This window comes from Scyliorhinus torazame, chromosome 1 (genome assembly GCF_047496885.1).
Source record: "Scyliorhinus torazame isolate Kashiwa2021f chromosome 1, sScyTor2.1, whole genome shotgun sequence".
NCBI classification, from domain to species: Eukaryota; Metazoa; Chordata; class Chondrichthyes; order Carcharhiniformes; family Scyliorhinidae; genus Scyliorhinus; species Scyliorhinus torazame.
In genome coordinates, this window is record NC_092707.1 from 245,566,883 (window position 1) to 245,589,158 (window position 22,276).

Genomic DNA, 22,276 nt, shown 5'->3' on the forward strand with positions numbered 1-22,276 from the left:
ATCACAAAGCAGTTCGTAGCTAACATGAACTCAACCTTTCACATTTGCATACATTCTTACAAAAGGATCCTTACTAATTTTGGTCTTCAAGACCTCAAACAGCCAACAAATTAAGTTTCAGGATGAAGATTTTATGGAAAGCGTGTGCCTAAATTTGACTGAAATGTTATTTATTTTTCAACATTATGTTGCATTCAGCCTTCTTTTTCCCAGTCCCTTTTCCCCAAAGTTTCCCTCTCCAACTATCTCCCCAACATTTGTAATCATCCACCCGCTTATCTGTGTATGGTTTCATGGGGTTTGGTTTCCTTTTTATGCCTTATCCAATTGAGATTAGACAGTGTGTTAGCATGTTGTTCAACTAGATGACGCATCACATTCAAACCCAATCCTATTCTTTCCTGATGGTGATATTTAACAGCATCAAAACACTAACTACTGTATAGTGAAGACTCACTGAAGTGTTAACCCTCGATTTGCAATAGACACATTTACACCTCTGGACATGAGCCTCCAAGAGCTGCCAGTTAGTTTATTCATCTGTCAGTAGTTCTTCAGGTTTTAATGCACAGAGATCAGCCTGAAGGTATCACAATATGTCCATACATGTCCTCAATATTTCAACTGGTTGAAAAAATACCGCTCTTTTGAGTATTTTCAGTCAGTGAAAATCCAACCTTTTGAAGTGGCTTCCTTCTGAAAAGAGCCAGAAGGAAAACACTAGATTGTTAAATATATTTAGCCTGAAAACAAACCAGGTTAAAGGGTAACTGAAGTAAAAAATAAATAAAATTAAAGATAAAACAAATGCAGGACACAGAAAATGGGAAAGAAGATAGCCCGAGGGATCAGAATTAAAATTTACAAATGGTAATGGATAACAAAAAAATGACTGTTCTGACCTTATTAGATCTATTATTAGTGTTTGTTTCATTGTCAATGTCAGACAGTCCAAAGGAATAAAAATTTCCCTGGATCCGGCAACAGTCAAGGTTAGCAGCAATATATTTGAGAAATACAGGAGCAATAATTCTATAAATGTGATGCCATTGAATGTTTGCTGCCGTCCCCTTTAAATAAAGCATTCCTGGAACATTAAATCACATCAGAAAATGTATTAAATTCTATGTGCCACCAGTGACCTACAGCTTCTCTTTAATATAGTAGTGGGGTTAACAAACCTCTTCAATACCATTTAGCACTGCGTGAATCATTGCTTTAATTTGTTTGCTTTGTACCATGCTTACTTAGTGTTAGAATAGTTTAGGAGTCTGCTGAATAAAAATTTCAAAATTCACTTTTTTCCTTGCAGAACAAGCACATTTTCTTGTTTGATACTTTGGATTGTTTTTTTAAAATGAATTTAGATTTATTTAACAATGTTTTCATCAGATTTTTTTTTCACATCATTGGTCACCCTCCATTCAAGGGGAAAATAACATTGGTAAAACCGTAGCTCCTTCCACTTTTATGAAACCAGGAGGAATTCACATCGGAAGTCTTACGATCTCAAAAGATGCCTCAAAACAAACTGGCCAACCACGGAATCCAAATTAGACATATGAAATTTAATCTAGCAAATCTGACTAGCCCTTTTCACAAACAGTTACTTGTGATTTACCAATTTTCTGAGCAGTGATGACAATTTTGTCAAGTTCCGTATCCCTCAAATGGACGATAGTGGAATCTGGTTTCCTTGATCGCTGCTCTGTAATAGTCGGTTGTAATCATAGAATAGAATCATAGAATCTCCACAGTGCAGAAGGAAGCCATTTAACCCATCGTGTCTGCACCGACCCTCCGAAAGAGCACCCTATCTCGGCCCACTCTCCCAACCTATGCCCGTCACCCCACCTAACCTTTGAACCCCAAGGGACAATTTAACATGACCATTCCACCTAACCTGCATATCTTTGGACCGTGGGAGGAAACCGGAAGAAACCCATGCAGACACGGGGAGAATGTACAAACTCCACACAGATAGTCACCAAAGGTCGGAATCGAACCAGGGTCCCTGCTGCTGTGAGGCAGCAGTGTTAATCACTGTGCCACCATATCACGCGGTGGTCCATCCATATTGGCCAAAACAAGCCAGGTGCATCTGTCTGGCTGCGTATATAGAACATTGATCTTCCGAAGTACACTTTACTAACATCCGTGGACTTGTGCAAAAATTAGGAGAGCTGTCTCACAAACAACAACCTGACAGTCGTATTCACGGAATCGTATCTTATAGAACATTCCAGACACCACGATCACCATCCCTTGTTAAGCCCTGTCCCACGAGCAGGACAGACCCTGCAGAGGTGTCGGCATAGTGGTATACAGTCGGGAGGGAGTTGCCCTGGAAGTCCTCAATCTTGACTCTGGATCCCATGAAGTCTCTTGGCTTCAGATCAAACATGGGCAAGGAAACCTCCTACTGATTATTACATAATGTCCACTGCCAGTTGATGAATCAATAGTCCTCCATGTTGAACACCATTTGGAGGAAGTACTGAGGGTGTTAAGGGCACAGAATGTACTCTGGGTGGGAGACATCAATATCCATCACCAAGAGTGTCTCGGTAGCACCATTACTGGTGTAATTACTGTCTAAAAGACATAGCTGCTAAATTAGGTCTGCGGCAGGTGGTGAGGGAACCAACAAGGTGGAAAAACATACCAGGCCTCATCCTCATCAACCTGCCTGTCCATGACAGTATTGGTAGGAGTGACCACCACACAGTCTTGTGGAGACAAAGTCCCACCTTCACATTGAGGATACACTCTAGTGTGTTGTGTGGCACTACCATCATGCTAAATGGGATAGATTCATAACAGATCTAGCAATTCAAGACTGGGCATCCACGAGGCGTTGTGGACCTCCATTAAAGCAACAGGACTGTATAAACTCAATTACAATCTGTAACCTTATGGGCCGGCATATCTCCCACTCTACCATTACCGTCAAGTCAAGGGATCAACCCTGATTCAACAAAGAGTGCAAAAAGGTCATCCAGGAGCAGCATCAGATATACCGAAAAATGAGGCGTCAACCTGGTGAAGTTACAACACAGAACTACTTGCCTGCCAAACAATCGAAGCAGCAAGTGATAGACAGAGCTAAGCGATCCTACAACCAACGGATCAGATCTAAGCTTTGCAGTCCTGCCACATCCAGTTGTGAATGGTGGTGGCCAATTAAATTCACTGGAGGAAGAGGCTCCGTAAAAATCACCATCCTCAATGATGGAGGAGCCCAGCACATTTGTGCAAAAGACAAGGCTGAAACATTCGCAATAGTCTTCACCCGCAAGTGCCAGTGAATGATTCATCCCGGTCTCCTCCAAAGGTTCCCAGCATCACAGATGCCAATCTTCAGCCAATTCGATTCACCACACAAAATATCAAGAAACAGCTGGAGGTGCTGGATACTGCAAAAGCTATGGGCCTGACAAGGTTCCGGCAAGCATACTGAGGATTTGTGCTCCAGAAATTTCTGCGTCCCGAGCCAGGCTGTTCCAGTACAGCGACAACACTGGTATTTACTCGACAATGTGGAAAATTGTCCAGGAATGATCTGTACACAAAAACCAAGACAAATCCAACCCATCCAATTACTGCCCTATCAGTCTCCTGTCAATCATCAGTAACGTGATGGAATGAGTCATCAACAGTGCTATTAAGCAGCAATTATTCGGCAATAACCTGCTCACTGACACTCATTTAGGATTCTGCCAGGGTCACTCAGTTCCTGACCTCATTACAGCCTTGGTTTAATCATGGGCAAAAGAGCTGAATGCCAGAGGGGAGGCAAGAGTGACTGCCCTTGACATCAAGACAGCATTTGATTAAGTGTGGCATCAAGGAGCCTGAGGAAAACTGGAGTCAATGGGAACAGGAGGGAAAACTCTCCGCATGCCTAGCACAAAGGGAGATGGTTGTTGTTGTCGGAGGTCAGTCATCTGAATCCCGAGACATCACTGCAGGAGTCCCTCAGGGTAGCATCCTAGGCCCAAGCCATCTTTAGCTGCTTTATCAATGACCTTCTTTCCAACATAACATCAGATGTGGGGATGTTCGTTGATGATTATACAATGTTCAGCATCATTCGCAACTCCTCAGACACTGAAGCAGTCAACGTGCAAATGCAATCAGAGCTGGACAATAAATATTCAGGTTTGGGCTGACAAGTGGCAAGTAACATTCGTGCCGCACAAGTGCCAGGAAATGGCCATCTCCAATAAGAGAGAATCAAAGCAATGCCCCTTGACATTCAATGGCATTGTCATTACTGAATCCCACATAATCAAATCCTGGGGTTTATTATTGACCAGAAACTGAACTGCACTAGCCATAAACATACCGTTGTTATAATAGGTCAGAGGCTAGGAATCCTGCTGTGACTAACTCACCACCTGATTCCTCAAAGCCTGTCCACCATGTTTAAGGCACAAGTCAGAAATGTGATAGAATACTCCTCACTTGCCTGGGTGAGTGCAGCTCCAACAACACTCAAGAAGCTCAACACCATCCAGGACAAAGCAGCCTGCTTGATTGCTAACCTTTCCACAAACATTTAGTCCCTCCAGTACTGACGCATGGTAGCAGTAGTGTGTACTATCTACAAGATGCACTGCAGAAACCACTCCTTCCAAACCCATGACCACTACCATCTAGAATGACAAGGGCAGCAGATACATGGGAACACCACCACTTGGAAGTTCCCCTCCAAGCCACTCACCATCTTGACTTAGAAATATATCACTGTTCCTTCACTGTCGCTGGGTCAAAATCCTGGAACTCACTCCCCAACATCGGGGTAAGCACAGTAGCACAGTGGTTAGCACAGTTGCATCACAGTTCCAGGTTCGATTCCCGGCTTGGGTCACTGTTTGTGCGGAGTCTGAACGTTCTCCCAGTGTGTGCATGGGTTTCCTCTGGGTGCTCCGGTTTCCTCCCACAGTCCAAAGATGTGCAGGTTAGGTGGATTGGCCATGCTAAATTGCCCTTAGTATCCAAAAAGGTTAAGTGGGGTTCCGGGATTAGGGTGGAGGCATGGGCTTGAGTAGGGTGCTCTTTCCAAGGGGCGGTGCAGACTCGATGGGCCAAAACTTCTGCACTGTAAATTCTATGATCTATGATAATCTGAGGCTGGTTTAGCTCATTGGGCTAGACAGCTGGTTTGTGATCCAGAACAAGGTCAGCAGCACAGGTCCAATTCCCGTACCAGCTGAGAATTCTGAATTCTCTCTCCATGTACCAGACAGACGCCGGAATGTGTCAATTAGGGGCTTTTCACAGTAACTTCCTTGCAGTGTTAATGTAAGGCTACTTGTGACAATAAAGATTTTTTATAAATAATCACTGTGGGTGTACCTACACCACATGGACTGTAGTGGCTCAAGAAGGCAGCTCACCAGTACCTTCTCAAGGGCAATTAGGGATGGGCAACAAATGCTGACCTAGCAGCAATGGCCACATCCCATAATCAAAATTAATTATGCTCTCGCTGCCCCCACATGTCGTGGCCACTCAATTGATCGTGGTAAAGTTTGAAATATAGATGAGCAAAATAATGCAGTGCAGGAAATCTGAAATAAAAAGACTGCAGTGTTCCAATGAAGCTCAATGTAAACTCAGGGAACAGCACCTTATCATTTGATTAGGCAGCCTTTCAGACTCGAGAGTTAAACAATTTCAGTCTGTATTCTCTGCCCCACTTTGTTTCCTTTTCTTTGCATGTTTCAGTCTTGCCCTTGTTTTCAGTTTTCGATGGCAGCTGCTCACCATTCTGCCATTCACATTTTCTCTGGGAATATCTTCTATTTCTTTCTTTTTTTTTTTAAATTTAGATTACCCAATTATTATTATTTTTTCCAATTAAGGCACAATTTAGTGTGGCCAATTCACCTAACCTGCACATCTTTGGGTTGTAGGGGTGAAACCCACGCAGACACGAGGAGAACGTGCAAACTCCACACAGTGACCCAAGGTCGGGATTCAAACCCAGGTCCTCAGTGCCGTAGGCAGCAGTGCTACCCACTGTGCCATTTTCCACCCCTTTCTATTTCTTTCTTTTCTTGTCCCATTACCACTCCATCGGACCCTGTACAACTAACATTTTTTAAATCATTTAATCTCTTCTGTCTTCCCTTTTGTTCTTCCCACCCAGTCCCTTTTCACCTTCCTAACCTTTCCCAGATCCAATAAAAGATCATTGACACTAAACATTAACTCCAATTCTGTCTCCACAAGGGGGGGGGATAATAAGTTCAACAACATTTAGGTGCTCACACTCTAGTATATTAAATATGGTACAGTTTAAAATGACAGAAGTTCTGAACCTTTGAAGTAAAGTGTTGAATCGACATTAGGTCTTAACCATGCACTTAACACATACTCCACTAACTTATACACATGATGTTTATCAATGTGATCTTAAACAAGAATGGATGTTATATAATAACCAGCAGGTGTTTTATTCAGCAGCTCCACTCATCAACAGTTACGTAGCAGTACTGAAATAATCTTGTGAAATCACAAAACTGTTAAATGGACTGTTAAATGCACATGAACAAACATTACATTAGAATAAGCTAGGATTGACGGACTACCGGTGACGGCAGGCGGGAGGCAGCCGCACATTGGAGGGCTCCCATTTGGGAACGGCATTTTCGGGGTTTAACGTCCGGACCCAGAGGCAACAAAAGCAGGGAGAAGGCACAGTGAAAGGAAATGTCGAAAATAAGTTAAAAAACGGCTGTGAAAAAAGCGGCTGAATGTCCGTCGGGGAGTGGAAAGGTCACCGCAGGGACGGCAAGAAAAGTGGAGGCTGGGGCACCAGGGGAGGCCGCATTGCTCACGGCTGAAGAAATGACTACGATAATGGCCATGGAACTCGAAAGGCAGTTTACAAAACACATGGAGGCGATGAGGAAGGAGATGGGGGCGGTATTGAAAGTGCTGGTGGAGGAGGCGATTGCCCCGGTGATGGCGGCGGTATTGAGCGCAGTGGAGGAGGTGCGGGAGAAAGGTGAGGCGCTGAAGGAAGTGGAAGAGACATTATTGCAGCACAGTGATCAACTTACCTCGATGGGGAAGGAAATGCGGAAGGTGATAGAGATCAACAAAGATTTGCGAGCCAAAATGGACGACTTGGAAAACAGATCCAGGCGACAGAATCTGAGGATTGTGGGTCTGCCCGAAGGAATGGAAGGCCTGAGGCCGACTGAGTATTTTGCCACGATGTTGGCAAAGCTATTGGGGGAGGGGGATGATCCCTCCCGATATGAACTGGATCGGGCTCATCGGTCGTGGAGGCCTGTACCAAAGGAGAGTGAGCCGCCAAGAGTAGTGACTCTGTGTTTTCGTAGGTACAGTGTGAAGGAGAAGGTCCTGTGCTGGGCAAAGCAGAAGCGGGTGGTGCAGTGGGCTGGAGCTGGTATACGCATATAATATACGGTGGAGCTGGCGAGGAGGTGGGCTGCCTTCAGCCGGGTGAAGAAGGCACTGTCCATCAGTAAGGTGCAGTGCGGCATGGTGTACCCAGCTAAGTTGAGGGTGACCTACAAATCCAAGGACTTGTATTTTGGGACGGCGGAAGCAGCGGAGGAGTTTGCGAAGGCAGAAGGACTGTGGCTGAATTGGGAAGTGGTCATGTACCAATGTAGCCTCATGTAACTGTATTTTTTCACTGTGTGCTGGTGTATGTGCTAAATGAGCCAACGTTGTATATATTTGGACAAGGGAAGAGATGAGACTTTCACTTGCAATGATGGTTCTTTGGGGCTTGGGTGTGTATGCGGGGTTTGTGTGCTAAAGGGGGTTTCTTGGTTTTCCTGGGGCCGGGCAAGGGGGAAATAGACCCGGGTGGGGGCCTCCAAGTTGGCCGGTTTAAGCCGGCCAGTGAACAGGAGTGAGGTGGGAGGAGGGGCTGCCGCCATCGGAGCCTGGCAGAACAGGTTCCGATGAGTCTAGCCGGGGTGGAAAGTTGGGGGGGGGGGGAGAGAAACAGAGGTTGGGGGGAGGAGTTTTATAAGAGGAACTGGAGGGGAGGAGTCGGGGAGGGGGGGTGGTTTACAATTCATGGGTGTCATTTACGGTACTCTTTCGGGGATTGGATGGCATTGAATGTTAGGGGGAGGGGGGATGGACTCTATAGGTCAATGGTGACCATAGGCGATTCCTGGTTCCTTTTTCTTTTTTTTTCATTGTTTTTCCCACCGTGGGGGTGGTGGGTTATTTTATTTGATGCTTATATTGTCAGGTGGGGCATTGTTTGGGGTGGTGGGAGGATGGGATCGTTGTTGTTGATAAGGGGATTGACTTTGTATTTGTTACCGTTTACTGCTTGTTGGTGGGGTGTAAATTCTGAAGAAAATGTGAAAATAGAGAATAAAAATATTTTACAAAAAAAGAATTAGCTCGGATTAATGCGGAGATATGCCAGTTTTCGAATTTCTACGAATTTCCAGATGCCTTATGTCACCTTTCCACATCAATGTAACAATTCACTCATAAGGCTTTGAGTCTTGATTTTAAATTGTTTAATTTATCGATCATCTTTTGAGTTCATACCTGCTACCAGAAAAGAAATCAAGCTCCCTAATTTACTGGCACAAACACCATCCCTCTCCCTGGCAACTGTTTGAGGCAGAACTCTTGCGAACTTGGTGTTATACTTGACCCCAAGACAAGCCTCTGATTTGTTCAAACACCAAGGAATCCTATTCTAATTAAACTCCTTAACAGCATCAGGCTTCACCCCTGCCTCAGCTCACCTGCTGCTCAAACACCCACCCGTTCATTGGCTAACAAAACAATCCCCTGAACTCTCATTTTCTGCATCACATAAACTTGAGCTCATCCAAAGCTCTGCTGTGTTCATCCTAGTTGCTGCTTGCACCAAGTCCCATTCATTTATCATCCCTGTGTTCATCAACCTATGTTGGCTCGCATTTTGGCAATAACTCAATTTCAAATTTCTCATTCTCGTTTCAGTTTTCAAATTCATCCATTGCTTCACTTCTCCTAGCTCTGTAACCTTCTCCAACCTTCAGAGATCTCTGCGCTCCACTTATTCCAACCTCCTGCACTGTCCTCATTTTAAACACTTGTCCATTGTTGGCCGTGTCTTCAGCTGCTCTCGAACTCTGGAAATCTTTCCTTCAAAATCTTAGCCTCACCCTCCTCCTTTATGGTGCTCCATAAAACCCACCTCTTTGATCAAGTTTTGATCACCTATCCTAATATTTCTATTTTGTTTGGCAATAGTCCTGTGAAGCACCTAGGTGCATTCTAGTATGTTGAAGGCACTGTATCTTTTTTTTGCATTAAAGGCACTATATGACTGAGTTTTTGTTGTTTCCTAGTTAATAAATCTAATTCATTCTTGTGAAGACAAAAAAAGGAAATCACAAGGAAAAGATGCTTTCAGCATAAATTATGTGTTTACTGCTTGCAACATCTTCCCATACAAGTGGATTGGTTATTCCTCTCAATGTATCAAAGCAAGACCATAAAGTAGAGATCACTAATGCAATACAATGGCAGTGTTAAAATTATACAATAAATAAGCATGGTAATACAAGAATTTTGAAATTCCCAAATGCAAATCCCAACTATCCAGTCTATAAAGATTTCAGCAGTTGCGAAATAAAGCTGAAGAATTGCACAATAGTATTGAACAGGTTTTTTTGCCTTGCATGTCCTACGAAAGAATCACAAAAGACAGGTTCAAGATTTAAGAGGTAATGATTGACAGGAAAGAAAGACACCTGAAAATGACAGACAGAAAATATTTTAAAATACCAGATTAGGTCTTGCTGTGTAGTATATCTCTTCTGAAATGTCCAAAAAATCATCACAGTAGGGCTGTTCAGCAGATAAAGACCAGAAAACCCGTTACTTATATCAAGCCCAAGAAACAAAGCAAGGGAAAGCATTTTTTAGTTGGTTTGTCTTGAATATTACTATCCTACTAACATAGGCTGTACCGATACTTAGGACCAAAGATTTGCATTATTTACATTTGAAGGAAAAGCAGCTGGATATTTCTAAATCAAGGTTCATTTAGTTCTAATTTTGTAGAAATTACACTGAATAATATTTCTAACATGACTTATCATATTTGAAAGTAGAAACTGCTTGTCAAGTTGTAAGTAAGCATCAGGAAATATACCACTAAACAGGATTAGGCAGTATGCACTTCCTTTATTTGGATTGCACCTTAAAAATAAACCTGTAGAACAAAATTTGGTGTAAATTTGCACCGCTTGACACACATGGGGATAAACAGTTTAAGAGATTATTTTTTGTCACCATCTTGAGTTTGCAGCTGAATATAAACCCATAACAATTCCTGAGAAACTCAAATTCTTCCCATCAGTTAAGATCTGTGATATACTGCATTTAAACCTTTCAAATCACAGCACACTTGTGAATCTGGTAATCTGCCATCTTCCAGAATGTTTATTTGGTATAACCTTTTTTAGAAAAAGAAATCCAAGTGGGACAAGAATATCTTACTTACAAGTTCATGATGAGGCTCTGTTTCTTTCCGCATCGGTGGATCAAATTTTATTTGTCCAACTGAAGATAAATTAAAATTAAGATCATTATTCAAAGTAGAAATCTACAACTGCAGTTCAATTCTATGTTTGAAAACTTCTTGCATTACAGCCAAAGCACAAGGCATATTTTTCAAAAAGGGCTTATACCTCATTTGCAGCAAAATCTCCGGGTTGAACTTTGCACTTCACTAGCAGGCTGATATCCACACACAATTTTAATTACCTCACAATTCCACAAGTTATCTGCAAAATGTTTCCTTTATTATGTTGCTTAATTTAAAGCCACATTATTTTCTCCCCACCATGAATTCAATCTCTCATTTGTCAAAGTCCAATAATGGAATATTAGATTATCTCGTGGCTGACACTCCAAAATAGGACTGAGGGAATGCTGAAAGAGGGAGTCTTTCAGATGAGACATTTAACCAAAGGCCCATCTGCCAGTTCAGGTAGATGTAATAGAACCCATGACATTATTCCAAAGAGCAAGGAATTTACCCTCTGTATCCTTGCCAATATCTGTCTTTCAATCAACATCACAAAAACAGATTATCTGGCAACTATCACGTTGCTGTTTGTGGAAGCTAGTTTTCCACACAGTATGCCGCATTTCCTGCAGTGCAACAACACTATTTCAAAGTACTTAATTGACTATAAAGCGCTTTGCGATATCGGACGGTCACGAAAAGCTCTATACAGATGTACGCCTTCCTCTTAGTGCAAGAAAGGTCTTTACACTTTTAATTCAGCCCAACCAGCAGCTACAATACTTTTCACAGAATCACAGAATTTTATGCATATTGAACGGGCAGTATGGTGACACAGTGGTTTACTAGAGTGTCACCTTTTGTCCTTTATGCTCTCTCACCTTCCATCCTTTCACAGACCTTCCCTTTTATTCTTCTTCCCATCCTCTCCTTTTTCACTCATTTTATATTTCCATCATCTGCAGCATTTTGTTTTTGCTTCAAAAAAGCTTGCTTTCAGTTTGCAAAATTGAGAGCTGCTTTTGTACAACATTCCTAACCATTATAGTAACTTAATTTCAGCAATATCCTGAGGCTAGGTAGTGCAATCTTTCAAAGTCAGGAGTTTTCTTAGTCATTAGAATCATACTTCTGCTGCATCTGCAGAACATTCAAAATTTTAAACTCCGAGATTAATGAAATGATTATTTGCTATTTTGTATTACATCATAGCTTTGGGAGTTTAGCCTTCCAAATAGACACAAATTGGGGAGATGGTAGTAATGTCACTGGACGAGTAATCCAAAGGTCAGATTAATGACTGGTGCATGGGTTCAAATCCCATTATTGCAGCTGGTAGAATTTAAATTCAATTTAAAAAATCTGGAATTCAGGCTAATCTCCATGACCATACAACAGGCTTCGATTGTGGTAAAAATCCATGTAGTTCACAAAGGAAGGAAATCTGTTGGCCTTACCTATTCTGGTCTACATGTGACTCCAGGTCCACTGTAATGTGGTTAACTCTTAACTGTCCCCTGAAATAGCCTAGCAAGCCACTCAGTTCAAGGGCAATTAGGTATGGGCAATAAATGCTGGCTATGCCCACGATGCCCATATCCCATGAAAGAATAAGAATAAATATAAAAGTTCCCTCTAAAATAAAAAAAGTTACCTCAAATATTACAGGCAAAATCCCCCCCCCCCCCCCCCCCCAACGCCGGGTGGGAGAATCGCCCGGGCGCCGCGCGAGTCCCGCCACGCCGTCCCAACGCCCGCACACGATTCTCCCACCCCCACCCCCCCCCCAAACCGGCGCGGCGCGAATCACAGCTGGCCGCTGGGAGAATCGGCGCTTGCCGTTGGTAATGGGCGAGCGGCGATTCTCCGGCCCAGATGGACCGAGCGGCCTGTCCAACATGACAGGTTCCCGCCGGCGCCATCCACACCTGGTCGCTGCCGGCGGGAACAGCGCGGAAACGCTGTGGGGGCGGCCTGTGGGGGGGCGAGGGGGGTTCCTGCACCGGGGGGAGGGGGGGGCTCAAAAGGGGTCTGGTGCGCACCGATCGGCGGGCTGGCCTCTCTGAAGGAGGACATCCTTTCCTCCGCTGCCCCACAAGATCGATCCGCCATCTTCTTGCGGGGCGGCCGCGGGGAGGATGGCAACCGCGCATGCTCGGGTTGGCGCCGGCCAACCCGCGCATGCGCAGGTGACGTCATTTACGCGGCGCTGGTCACATCATTTACGCGGCGCCAATGCCCGGCGTGCGTAAATGACGCGGCGCCGCTCCTAGCCCCCCGGGGGCGGGAGAATAGGTGGCTGGGAACGGCCTCCGATGCTGGGGTGAAACACTCCGGTTTTCACTCCGGCGTCGGGACTTAGTCTCCCGATGGGAGAATTGCGCCCTACATCTACCATGATTTTGCTCATAAGTGCTAGACACTGCAAGGAGATACTGTAACTGGATATAAGGAGCATGTTTATATATAGTAGTGTGCAATCACTGAACTCTGCTGCCCACAAGACATTTGGTTGACCATTGCCCGTGCGAAGGTTTGCTACATTCCACTGATTTCCAGAGGCAGAGTTCATCTCCTATCGGTATGACTGTAGTGAATTTGTTAAACAGAGTACCCAATAATTTTTTTTCCCCAAGTAAGGGGCAATTTAGCGTGGCCAATCCATCTACCCTGCACATCTTTGGGTTGTGGGGGGGCAGCACGGTGGCGTCATGAGGCATTGAGGTCCCAGGTTCGATCCGGGCTCTGGGTCACTGTCTGTGTGGAGTTTCCACATTCTCCCCGTGTCTGCGTGGGTTTCGCCCCCACAACCCAAAGATGTGCAAGGTAGGTGGATTGGCCACGCTAAATTGCCCCTTAATTGGAAAAAATTAATTGGGTACTCTCAATTATTTTTTTTAAATCTTATTCATGGGGTCATGGCAGAGATGAAGGAGGATCACTCATGCTGCCCACTCATTAGCCTAGATTGCACACTTCTAGATGGCAGCAGTCCTGGGTTGGAAGGTAATGTCTCTGGTGAGGTTCTGAAGTGCACCTTGTATATGGTACATACTGCTGCCACTGTGTGTTGGTGGTGGAGTGGGTGAATGTTTGTGAATGGGGATAGTGTCCAGCTTCTTGAGTGTTGTTAAAGTTGCACACATTCAGGCAAAGGAGAGAATTCCATCACACTCCTGACTTGTGCCTTGTAGCTGGCGGACAGGCTTTGGGGAGTGAGGGGAGTTACTCATCTCAGGCTATCTAGCCTCTAACCTGTTCTTGTAGCCACAGTATTTATATGGCCAGTCCAGTTGAGTTTCTGGTCAATGGTAAGCCCCAGGATGTTGATAGTGGGGGATTCAGCAACGGTAATACTATTGAATGTCATGGGGGGGATAGTTACATTCTCTCTTGTTGGGGATGATCATTGACTGGCACTTGTGAGGTGCGAATGCAACTTGCCACACATCAGCCAAGTCTGAATATTGCCCAAGTCTTGCTGCAGGCAAACATGAACTACTTCAGTAGCTGAGGAGTCATGAATGGTGCTGAACATCGTGCAGTCATCTGTGAACAACCCCACTTTTGACCCTAGGATGGAGGGAAGTCATTGATGAAACATTTGAAAATGGTTGCGGCCAGGACACTACCCTGAGGAACTCCTGCAGTGGTATCCTGGAACTGAGATGATTGACCTCCAACCAGCCCAACCCTCTTGCTTTGTGTTACGTGTGACTCCAACCAGTGAGATTTTTCCCCAATTACCACCAACTCTAGTTTTGTTAGGGCTACTTGACGTTAAGGGCAGTCACTCTCACCTCATCCTGAGTTCAGCTCATTTGTCCACGTTTGGATCAAAATTGGAATAAGGTCAGGAGCCAAATGACCCTGGCGGAACCCAAACCTAGCATCAGCGAGCAGGTTGAAGCTGAGCAAATGCCGCTGGATAGCACTGTTGACGACCCCTTCCATCACTTTTCTGATGATCAAGAGTAGACTGATTGTACAGGAATTGGCCAGCTTGGATTTGTTCTGATTTTTGTGGACAGGAAATTCCTGGACAATTTTCCAATTGCTGGGTAGATGCCAGTATTGTAGCTGGAGTGGCTGGTTCAATAGCACAAATCTTCAGTACTATGTTGGAATGTCGTCAGGGTCCATAGCTTTTGCAGTATCCAATGCCTTCAGCCATTTACTAAACTGAAGTGAATCGAATTGCTGAACACCGGCATTATGATGTTGGAGACATCAGGAGGAGGCCAAAATGAATCACCTACTCGGCACTTCTGGCTGAAGATGATTGCAAAAACTTCAGCCTAGTCTTCTGCACTGACATGCTGAGCTCCCCCATCATTAAGGATGGGGATATTTGCGGAGTCTCCTCCTCCAGTTAATTGCCCACAACCATTCCCTAATTAATGTGGCAGGACAGCAGAGCTCAGAGCCAAGCAATCCCACAACCAATGGACCAGATCTGTCTACTACATGTTGCTTCCCCTCTTTGGTACGCAAGTGTTGAAGGTTCACCAAGTCAACACCTAATTTATAAGTATGCCCGGTGCTGCTCCTTACAAGCCTTTCTGCACTCATTGCGCCATGGTTGATTTCTGGCTTGATGGTAATGTTAGGCCATGAGCTTGCAGATTGTAGTAAAGTACAATACTGCAGCTGCTGATGGCCCACAGCATAGAAACAGAGAAAATAGGAGTAGGTCATTCAGTCTTTCCAGCCTTTTCGCCATTCAACATGATCCCGACTGATTCTCCATCTTAATGCCATACTCCAGCAGTCTCTCCATACCCCTTGACACTTACGAGTCTAGAAATCTACCCATTTCCTTATTAAATATATTCAGTGATTTGGCCTTCAGTCTTCTGTGGTAGAGAATTCCAGAGGATCATCATCTCTGCATGAAAACATTTTGCCTCATTTGTCCTAAATGGCATATCCTGTATCCTGAGACTGTGACCCCTTGTTCTAGACACCTCAGCCAGAGGAAACAACATATCTGCATCCAGTCTGTCCAGCCTCATCAGAATTTTATACGTTTCAAATCGATCCCCTCTCATTCTTCGGAGTTTTATTGAATACAGGACCAGTTTGCCCAGTCTCCGCTGATATAACTATCCTGCCATCCCAGGGATCAGGCTGGTGAACCTCTATTTCACTCCCTCTATGGCAAGTATATCTTTCTTAGATAAGGAAACCAAAACTGCACACAATACTCCACATGTGGCCTCACCCAGGCCCTGTACAGTTGCAGTAAGGCATCCTTGTTCCTGCACTCAAGTCCTCTGGCAATGAAGGCCAATAGACATTGGGGTGGCACAGTGGTTAGCACTGCTGCCTCACAATGTCAGGGACCCAGGTTCGATTCTGACCTTGGGTAACTGTCTGTGTGGAGTTTGTACGTTTTCCCCGTATCTGTGTGAGTTTCCTCCCACAGTCCAAAGATGTGCAGGTTAGGTGGATTGGCCATCCTAAATTGTCCCTTAGTGCCCAAAGGTTAGATGGGGTTACTGGTTAGAGGGGAATGTAGACTTACGTAGGCTGCTCTTTCAGAGGGTCAGTGCAGACGCGATGGGCCGAATAGCCTTTTCTGCACTGTAGAGATTCTATGATTCTGTACCATTTGCCTTTCGAACTGCTTGCTGTACCTGCATGCTTGCTTTCAGTGACTGGTGTACTGGGACACCCAGGTCCCTTTATACTTCAACATTTCCCAATCTATAACCATTGTAGTAACGGGAACTCCAGATAACCACCAGTGGATGAGAAGCAACAACTGTTTATTTGCGGGCAGAAATGATTCACAAACTATTTTACAAACATTACAAAACAACAACTCCAACTCCCCTCCTTGTCCAGATCTAGTCTGTGGGTTTTAAAGGCCCTTGAGCAGCTGAACTTGCACGCGCTTTGATCTCATTGTCCAGGGAGTCATATGGCCTCCGGGACTTGCCGAGACCTCGGTTGACAAGGTCACATGGTCTCCAACGTTTGCCACGACAGCCATTTAAATAATACTTTGCCATTCTGTTTATCTGTCCAAAATGGATGACTCACAGTTATCCACGTTTTTCTGCATCTGCCATGTATTTGCCCAGATATTAAACTTGTCTTAATCACCTTAAAGCATCTTAACATCTGCCTCACCACTCACCTTGCCACCAAGTTTCATGTCATCAGCAAACTTGGAGATATTACTTTTGGCTCCCACATCCAAATCATTGATGTATATTGTGAACAGCTGGGGTCAAAGCACTGATACCCTGGGACCCCACTAATCACTCCCTGCCACTTCGAAAAAGACCCATTTATTCCTACTCTCTGTTTCCTGTCTGCTAATCAATTCTAAATCCATGCCAATACATTATTCCCAATTCCATGTGTTTTAATTTTGCGCAGTATCCTCTTGTGAAGATTTATCAAAAGCTTTCTGAAAATCTAAATACACCACATTCACTGGTTCATCCTTATCTATTCTGTTAGCTATGTCCTCAAAAAAACTCAAAAAACACAGCACCTCATAGTTGCCCAATTTTGAGTGGAATTGTGCCATGGGATCTTTTACATCCACCCGAACAAACAGATGGGGCTCATTTTAAAGTCTTGCCTGACCAGTACAGCACTAGTGCTGCATTGCAATGTTGTCAGCTTTGATTTGTGTGCTTAGATCTTGGAATGGGAATTGAACCATAGAACTATGATAACTTTTGTTATTAAATGCAGTAGAACAGTCTGAAAAAGGGCAGTTGCTGAAAGGCAGGCAACAGGCACATTACATTTCTGTTTTATTTCATATTTCCAGCATCTTCCATATTTTGCTTGCTACAAAAGTTTGAGAAACCTGCTTTTGAATAACATTCCTCACCATTATTATAGCAACTTAACTGCTGCAAAACTCTGTGGCTAAGCAGTGGAATCATTCAAAGTAGTAAGTTTTCTTAGTCATGAGGACAATACTTCTGTTACAACTAAAGATCTTAAAATATATTAGTCCCAGAATTAGCGAAATTATTATTTGCTTCTTTATTGCATTACATCACACAATGTGGGAGCTTAACCTTCCAGGTAGATACAAATTAAAATTTCCCTCAAATAAAATATATAGAGGATCTACCATGATACTGCTCATAATAAATTATCGGGTAACTGGACAGCATGTTACATAGACCATACAGTGCAGAAGGAGGCCATTCGGCCCATCGAGTCTGCACCTACCCACTTAGGCCCTCACTTCCACCCTATCCTCGCAACCCAATAACCCCTTCGAACCTTTTTGCTCACTAAGGGCAATTTATCATGGCTAATCTCCCTAATCTGCATGTCTTTGGACTGTGGGAGGAAACTGGAGCACCCGGAGGAAACTCACGCACACACGGGGAGAACGTGCAGACTCCGCACAGACAGTGACCCAAGCTGGGAATCGAACCTTCGAACCGTGCTGCCCTTTGTTAGCAGGGTATATATGGTAGGCAACAGCTAATGGCATTAGGTGGCAGTAGAGAGTTCTGCTGATGGGAGTTCTTGAGTTTGTACACACAGTTCAGTCATCGCTTGAATCTTCCTAAACCAGTAGGACATTTGCTTACCTTTAGCACCTTGCATTATAATGCATTTTTGGGCTGGTCTGGCATTGTTTACTGGAAGTTGAATGATCTGCTATTTAGGTTGTGCAATGCATGCTTAATATTCTGCTGCAAATGCAAAGTTATTATTGACTGTTCAGTGATTACTGGTTGAGTTTACTCAAAAGTTAAACACTATGCAGGCTAAAGAACAGGAGCTGGATTCTTTGTTTCGGCGACGAAGTGTTGACGCTAATGGAAAATCCGTGGACTTCTAAGACAGGAAAATCGGTGCCGCACCTGCACCGATTCCATTACTGGTGAGGGGCTAGCACCGGTGCCGCGTGGAACACCAATGAATCCCATGAAAAACTTTGTGGGATTCATTAGGTCCGTGATGGACACTCGCAGGGCTGACAAGCTGCAGCTGCACATAAACAATACACTCCCCACACACACAATAATCGAGGCCGAAAAGATGGGACAGTTTGTGCTGGAACGCCCATACAGCTGATGGGTCGGCTGGGGCCAGAGGGCAGCTTGGGGGTCATCTATACGGCCCAGGGCATCAGGTTTAAAGCAGGCTGTCAGTGGCATGCGCAGCTGCATGGTTGCCTTGCCGGCTGTGTGAATAGTGTTGTGTACTTGTCCACCCCAACCCCACAGCCCACCTCCTGGACACCCCCCACTACTCCCTCCTACCCTGGCAGAAGCCCCCCCGGCCAGCGGCACGACTGTCGGCAAAGTATGGCAATGCTGGATACTGTCCATACACCCTCTCTCTCAGCAGCCACCACGCCAGGTTCACGATGGACTGCGCTGGCGGTAACTCGACCCATCAGGGCGGAGAATCGCAGGTGGGTCCATGAATGATATGCAAACGGTGATTAGAGCACACGTGGCGTGAATCGCATTGACGCCATTTTCAAGGTAACGGAGCACTGCGATTCGGCGTCAAACCGACGCCTGCTGCGATTTTGACATCGAGAGCTATTCTCCCCCCGATCGCACGCCTCGATTTCAGCGTCGGCCTACGGAAAATCCCACCCCAGATTTATGATTTTGTTTGTGGGAAGGGGACAGAAATTTGCATGCAGCCAGCACTTTGTTTTCTAGGAGGAATCTGCTGTATATCACAAAACACTGCCCTCGTTCCGTTAAATTCTTTTTTGTTTCAAGTACGGCACAAATTCAGAGGATATGTTGCTTGGAAGGGGAAGCTGATCTTTTAAAAGATGCAAGTGTTGTCTCATTGCTATTTCTATAAATTAGGTTCCACCTTCTTTAGCTTTTGTGTGGTCAGCCAAGTAGAGAGGTTGGGGGGGGGTTGACAGAGGTGTACAAGATCTCGATAGGGATGAGATAAGGTGGACAAAGAAAAGCTGCTCCCATTAGTTGAAAGTAGTATTAAGAGGCACAGGTTTACGGTTTTGAGCAAGAGATGCAGAGGAACAACTTTTGATAATCCTGAGTGGTTTGAGAAAGGGGGACAGGCAGAAAGAGGAGAGGATCTCTGAATTTTGAAATTAATTTTTTTAAAATCTAGACAGCCAATCTGCAACCTTTTTCCTACAAGTGTCAGGTTTTGTACCATTCCCATTGATAATTACAAGGCTCTGATGGGGAATTTGGAACTTACAGTTTATCTCTGAGCGTGTTCTTTCTTCTCTCACATTTCTACTAGTGGACTGAATTCGATGGGGAACAGATATTGGAGGCTGAAAAGAAAAAGAAAAACATTAAAGTTATTATATTATTACAAACTGGCTCCATTAAAGTAAATTTTTTGATGTTAATTACAGAAGGTTAGTCTCAAAACATGATTAAAGTCTTGTTATCACAGTAAATCTTTTTATCGAAGTTTGTTTTCATGAAAAACATGCAGTTATGTTATTGCAGAAAACAGGCATGCAAGGAATGTACATTCTAAACACTCGGTCATGCTGTTTACAATATATTGTACATCTACCATTAAACTTGTTGCACATCTACAGAGCAGTTGATATACAGCTTATTTACCATTTTCTTTAAACTTTTCCATTATGATATAAACTAACCACTTGAGGTACACCTTAAAGGAAAAGGTGGGGGAAACTATCAAATCCCCAGAACCATTCATTCACCTTTTTATCATTAACATTTGTGCCTTTAATCAGAAAAATAAACCTTTCTTTTGAGAATTAGGAAGCAATTGATCACTGGATGTCACTATTTAATTTTGTGACATCCTGGAATTGTTGAAATATGGAACCAACCACAATACCCCAAAACTCTATTGACAATCAGAAGAACTGAAAAAAAACTGACAAATTCAATTTTCAACATGATTTTAGCAAGTTGCAGTAAAATCCAAACTCAAACTTCATAAAAAGTCAGCATAAAGATGCAAACAATTAGTCAAAAGTTTCTGGGAACTCTTTCCTAATTTGAGAAACACCAGATATAAAAAGAAAAAAATTAAAGGCACCAAGACCCAGATTCTCCCATCGTTCTCAATTGGTTACGGCAGGGAGAACCAGCTAAGTTCATGTTCTATATCTAATGTGTGCAGGGTTCCTGCAGGGTTATCAGATCCTGGCCATAGTACTGGAAGATCCTGCAATTGGTTTCAACATCCCATGGATAGGAAGGGAGAAAATGATCAGGAATCTCCCCTCAAATCCTCACCACCACCTCTGATTGTCACCCAGTGACAAACGCTGGAGGATCTGTTGAAGAAGTACAAATGAGATACAACAATGAGGAACAACGGGATTGGGCTTGGCTGTGAGGTGTTAGAGGATGACTAGTGTAATAGAACCACAGGTCACGAATGAGTGATCATCCTTGGAACAAGTAGCAGGGCATAAAATTGGCATGAAAAGGAGAAATGGAAAAACGCACTCATGCTAACAGCAAGACAGCATTTACAAAGTGCTGTTGTCTCACCTCTCTGATTACAATCCAACTGTCAAGATATAATAGTTATTTAGAACCCGGTGGTGGCGGCAACACTGAATATCTGGGGACAGTGGAGGCAACAGAGAGGGGTGCGGGGAGCCCTGGTGGGGTCCCCTATCAGGAACAACCATAGGTTCGCCCCAGGAAGAATGGATGGAGGATTTCAGAGCTGGTACCAGTTGGGAATTAGGAAGGTGGGAGATTTTATAGATGGGACTTTTGCGAGCTTGGGAGCATTGGAGGAAAAGTATAAGTTGCCCCGGGGAAATTTCTTGCGATATATGCAGGTGAGGGCGTTTACTAGACAACAAGTGAGGGAATTTCCATTGCTCCCGACACAGGGGATACAGGACAGGGTGCTTTCAGGGGTGTGGGTCGGAGAGGGCAATGTGTCAGAGATTTATAGACAGATGAGGGAAGAGGGGGAGGAGTCGGTGGGCGAACTAAAAGGAAAGTGGGAAGAAGAATTAGGGGAGGAGATAGAGGAGGGTATGTGGGCTGATGCCCTAAGCAGGGTAAATTCCTCTTCCTCATGCGCCAGGCTTAGCCTGATTCAATTTAAGGTGCTACATAGAGCACACATAACGGGGGCAAGATTGAGCAGGTTCTTTGGAGTGGAGGACAAATGTGGGAGGTGTGGTGGGAGCCCGGCAAACCACGCACATATGTTTTGGGCGTGCCCGGCACTGGAAGGGTATTGGAAGGGAGTGACGGGAGTGATTTCGCAGGTGGTGAAGGCCCGGGTCAAACCAGGCTGGGGGTTAGCTCTATTTGGAGTTGCGGAAGAGCCAGGAGTGCACGAGGCGAAAGAGGCCGATGTCGTGGCCTTTGCGTCCCTAGTAGCCCGGCGCAGGATCCTACTCATGTGGAAGGAGGCGAAACCCCCCGGACTGGAGGCCTGGGTAAATGATATGGCGGGGTTCATTAAACTGGAGCAGATAAAGTTTGCCCTGAGAGGATCGGCTCAAGGGTTCACCAGGCGGTGGCAGCCATTTCTCGGCTACCATGGGGAACGTTAGAGGGAAGACAGATGACCAGCAGCAGCAACCCGGGGGGCGGGGGGGGGGGGGTTAGTTTAGTTTAGGTCAATAGACAATGGGGTTTTGTTACCTGTGTATTGTTAAAAATTTCTGTTTTGTTTTTGTTTCGTTTGCTTTGTAAGAGGGAAAAATAGTTGTTTGGAAAAAAATTTCAATAAAATATATTTGAAAAAAAAAAGATATAATAGTTATTTACAGGC

At 44.4% G+C, this 22,276-nt stretch overlaps 1 protein-coding gene across 8 annotated transcripts in view; it reads right to left on the reverse strand.

Annotated features, from left to right (window-relative positions):
* Nucleotides 1–22,276, reverse strand: part of LOC140420140 (mitogen-activated protein kinase kinase kinase kinase 3-like) — a 438,778-nt gene that overhangs the window by 138,520 nt on the left and 277,982 nt on the right. For 4 of the 8 annotated variants that reach the window (XM_072504199.1, XM_072504180.1, XM_072504166.1 and 1 more), the window contains exons 13-15: nucleotides 19,736–19,814; nucleotides 10,517–10,575; nucleotides 9,796–9,858 (exon numbers count right to left, since the gene is read on the reverse strand). In XM_072504199.1, the coding sequence (XP_072360300.1) occupies nucleotides 9,796–9,858; nucleotides 10,517–10,575; nucleotides 19,736–19,814 (201 nt within the window). The remainder of the gene's footprint in view (nucleotides 1–9,795; nucleotides 9,859–10,516; nucleotides 10,576–19,735; nucleotides 19,815–22,276) is intronic. The other 4 variants (XM_072504215.1, XM_072504206.1, XM_072504185.1 and 1 more) reach the window with 1 other exon arrangement.